The 3872-nt window shown below is 38.4% G+C and overlaps 1 protein-coding gene across 1 annotated transcript in view; it reads left to right on the top strand.

The window, feature by feature from the left end:
• Positions 1-3872, top strand: part of FRAS1 (Fraser extracellular matrix complex subunit 1) — a 414255-nt gene that overhangs the window by 298987 nt on the left and 111396 nt on the right. Inside the window, 1 exon segment of the mRNA XM_025043815.1 lies at positions 3288-3402. Within this exon segment, the coding sequence (XP_024899583.1) occupies positions 3288-3402 (115 nt within the window).

Here is a 3872-nt window from a genome sequence, read left to right as displayed (position 1 = left end):
CTGAGCCTTCACACTACTTAGAATTTCCTACATTAGAGCTATTTATGATTTTCCCCTACAAAAAGCTAGAATTCTTTGAGGAAAGGTTCCATATCTGATTCATTCTGTATTTCTCATAGCTCTTTGCTTAGTACCTTGCACATATTAGGTCTTACTAAATATTTGCTACATGAATATATGAATTAATTAATTTTGTTGTCCTAACTAAACTGTGAGAAGATGATTTCTTGTAGGACCTCTGTTTCACTTATCTCGTTATTCATGGGCATCTGATTTCTCAGGCCCGGCATGGACTTTGCTGCTTTAGTAGAATGACAGTTAACACGTGACATTTGTCTTTTCTTTTAATAGAGGGTGAAATTTTAAAGTTATTGATAAATCCTGACCTGGAAGTTAAGTTATGCACCCTTTGCTATGATTTAATGTTTTAAAATGTTTGGAACAACCCTCCCCCCCGCCCCTGCCAATTCTTTAGATGACATTGAAATACAATGGAAACTATTCCAATGAATTATTGATGAAGTTGTTATAAAGAGTAATTTTATTATTTTATTTCTTGATTTAATCTTTTAAAAATGATATATTTCATGCACTCAACAAATTTTTATCAAGAAATTCCATGTGCCATGTGTCAGGTGCTTGGGATCCACCCATGAAGAAACAAAAATCTGTGTTTTCATAGAGTTTACATTCTCTGGGGGGGGGTGGGGGAGAATAGTCAATAAGTAATAAACAAATAAGTAACACACATATATCATGTTAGTGAGAAGTATGATGAAACAAAAAGTAGATCAGAGCCAAGTAAATCTGAAATGTGGGGACAGGGGAGACATACGTTGCAATTTTTTAAAAGGTGGTCAGGGTGGGCTTTTTAAAGGGTGGGCTTTATTAAGACAATGGCATTTAAAGAAAGATTTTCAGGAAGTAAGGGAAGTAGTCCTGCAGATACGTGAGGAAAGAGCATTCCAGACCCAGGGAACCATGCGTTTAGAGTATCCAGTTGGGAGCATGCTTAGATGTTCAAAGAACAGCAAGGAAGTCAGTGTGGTTGGAGCAGAGTGAGTGAAAGAGAGAGTAATCGACATGAATTCACAGATGTGCTAAGTGTGTGTTTGGGAGGATGCAGATCATCAGGCCTCACAGGCCATTGTAGGGACTTAGCTTTTGTTTTCAGTATAATGGAGAGCCTTTGCAATGTATTGAGCAGAGGCCTAATGTCCTTTTTAAAGGGATCATGCTGGCTGCTATGCTGAAATAGACTGTAGGGGGCGCAAGAGAGCAGTTGGGAGGCCATCCGGGTAATTCAGGAAAGATTGTGGCTCCCAGAAAGGTGGTGGCAATGGCCATGGAGAGAATCTGTTACATTCTGAATATGATCAGAGGTGATATGAGTATTATGAAAGTCATTCTGTAGCCTTCTTTTGTTGATAGATATTTTAATGAAAATGTGTCATCTGTAATGATTTCTATGAAATTTAATCTCTCTTTTTTACTGTTTAATTGATAAATATTGAACTTCCTAAATAGGAAATATTAAAATTGATTATATTTTGATTCATCTCAACCATAATATTGCTTTCTTCAGAGGATCAAGTACTTTTCTTCAGAGGATCAAGTACTAGGTACTTTTTCTACCTAGTATCTATTTCTATTAGTAGAGAAATAGTATCCACAAATTCCATAAAAATATCTGTTATCTTGTCTGCAACATATTTTCCTTGCCCATAGCCTTATGTCCATGCTAATTCTCTCTTCTTATCATTTTATTGCTTAGGAACATCTAGATTTTCAAAAATATTCCATGATACTCTGAGAATTTGCAGTTATCCTTCTGATTTTGAGATTACAAAGGTGACAAACAGTACTGAACAACGCACTGAGCCTGTACTTTTTTGTCCATGTATCCATGCCTACACGTGTACACATGCATGGGTTGTAAATAGGCATATATTTTCAATTTGTTGTCCTTACTTGTCTTATTTTGGGGTGAAATACCAGGTGCTATTTGGCAATTCTGATTTTCCTTGCTCATTACATTCCAAACCTGAGCAATGGCCTGAAATATGACTCTTTACTACAGGGGGATTGTCTTAACCTGCTAATGCTGCCTCTCCCCAGGACAAGTATGCCTTGGGGACAATTGCAAGAACAACTGTAACCTTCAATCTTTTCATGGTTAAAAGGAAGAACACCACGCCCTCCTCCTCCGTGAGAATTACTGAGCTTTACTTAATTCTTTCCTAAACTAGAAAATGCCTCTGAAAGAAGCAGAGCTTCAAAGAGCAGGAAAGGATGTCAAACTCTAACCCTTCAAGGGTCAGTTAGGAAGATCCTGCAAAGAGTTGGATAGTTTTGTTCTGTTTTATTGACAGCATGCATGACCCAGGCAAGGGGCCCATGCTCACACTACTTTTCTCTCTCTCCTCTCCCCTACATGCTTTGCTGTTGTCCCCAAATCACTGTTATACCTGGCCATTGGATTTCAAATCTCTCCTTTTTCTCTCTTTTTTTTTTTTTTTGAGTGTTATCACTGTTAGTGGGTGATGGATGTACACAGGTGAATGGATAGTAAAAGCTACATACACATTGGCCTTCTGATTAATTTTGCTTGCCTCTTTTTTGGGTTCTGAAAGCTAGAAGAGAAAAGCAATATCTAGTTCTTTTGAATAGTAGAATGGAGACAAAGAGAGAAATTGACTATTTTACTATTTAATAAGCAAATTATTCTTGAATCTGAATTCAAATGATGAGCTTCTGTTGGTGTTTGGGGTGAGTTCATCTTTAGTCCTTTGAAACTATTACAATTTCAAAAACAAGAAAATCAGAGAGCATTACAGTTCCCATTAACAAAGCTGGGAGTTTTTTTTTTTTTTTTACCAGATACAACCTTAGCTCATTAAGTTAGAGGAGCAGAGATATGGCAGTCTAACTATAAACAGTTAGGATAGAATAGCCAGCTGCGATGGCTCGTTCTCAAACATGTATCACTGTGCGATCTACCTAGGGAAAAGCGATCGTATTGGGATTCCCAGAGCAGGCACCAGCATAAACGTGGGGCAGGGGCAAGAGAGAGAAGAACTGGGGTACAAGAAGACCTGAAGGGGACTCTAGAACCCTGCGAGTTTCCCAAGGCTGGGACAAATCTACAGTGCAAGAGACTAGCTCCTTCTTTTGAAATCAGAGAAAATGTTTTTATGTTTCAGATTTTTTTAAAAAAATAAGGTTTATTTTTGTCTCTTGCTTTTGTTTTCATCACACCATTTTTTCTTATTCTAAACTTTGTTTAGGCTCAGGAAGATGGCCTGACTGTGATTCAGCCTCATTCCCTCTCCTTTGTAAACACTAAGAGGCCAAGTAGAAAGATTATATATAATATCACTGTACCTCTGCATCCAAATCAAGGTAAGATGTGCAATAAATGATTTCTTGAGTGATGTCTTCTAGTTGTTGACCACTCTTAAAACTCTGGAGTTTTGTCTGCTTGTAAGTGTTAAATTTTAAGGAGTAACAATTATTCATACCCCTTTGTTTCTCTGAGTTTAGAACCAATTGAGGGAGAGAGAGAAACACAGACAGACAGACAGAGACAGAGAGAAAGGGAGAAAGGCACTGTGGTCAAACACATGGAGATGAATATGTCAGCTTTGATAGAGTTGAACTGGAGGACACAGTGTGCAATAATGGACTTCAATAACTGGACTGAGCTCCCCCTCCCATGCATAGGCAGAACTGTACAGACACAGGCACTGTCTATAAGGACAGAACCTACCCTGGTTCGGTTATCATAGGTGAGCAGACCAGAATGAGCATGTGCTAAGGACAAGCACCTCTTGCAGAGAGCTCACAGCGGGCTGAGCCACACATACTCAGTT

The sequence above is a fragment of the Pteropus alecto genome, unplaced genomic scaffold, assembly GCF_000325575.1.
Source record: "Pteropus alecto unplaced genomic scaffold, ASM32557v1 scaffold161, whole genome shotgun sequence".
NCBI lineage: Eukaryota > Metazoa > Chordata > Mammalia > Chiroptera > Pteropodidae > Pteropus > Pteropus alecto.
Note: the sequence above shows the minus strand (reverse complement) of the source record. Positions and strands in the feature narration are given on the sequence as shown.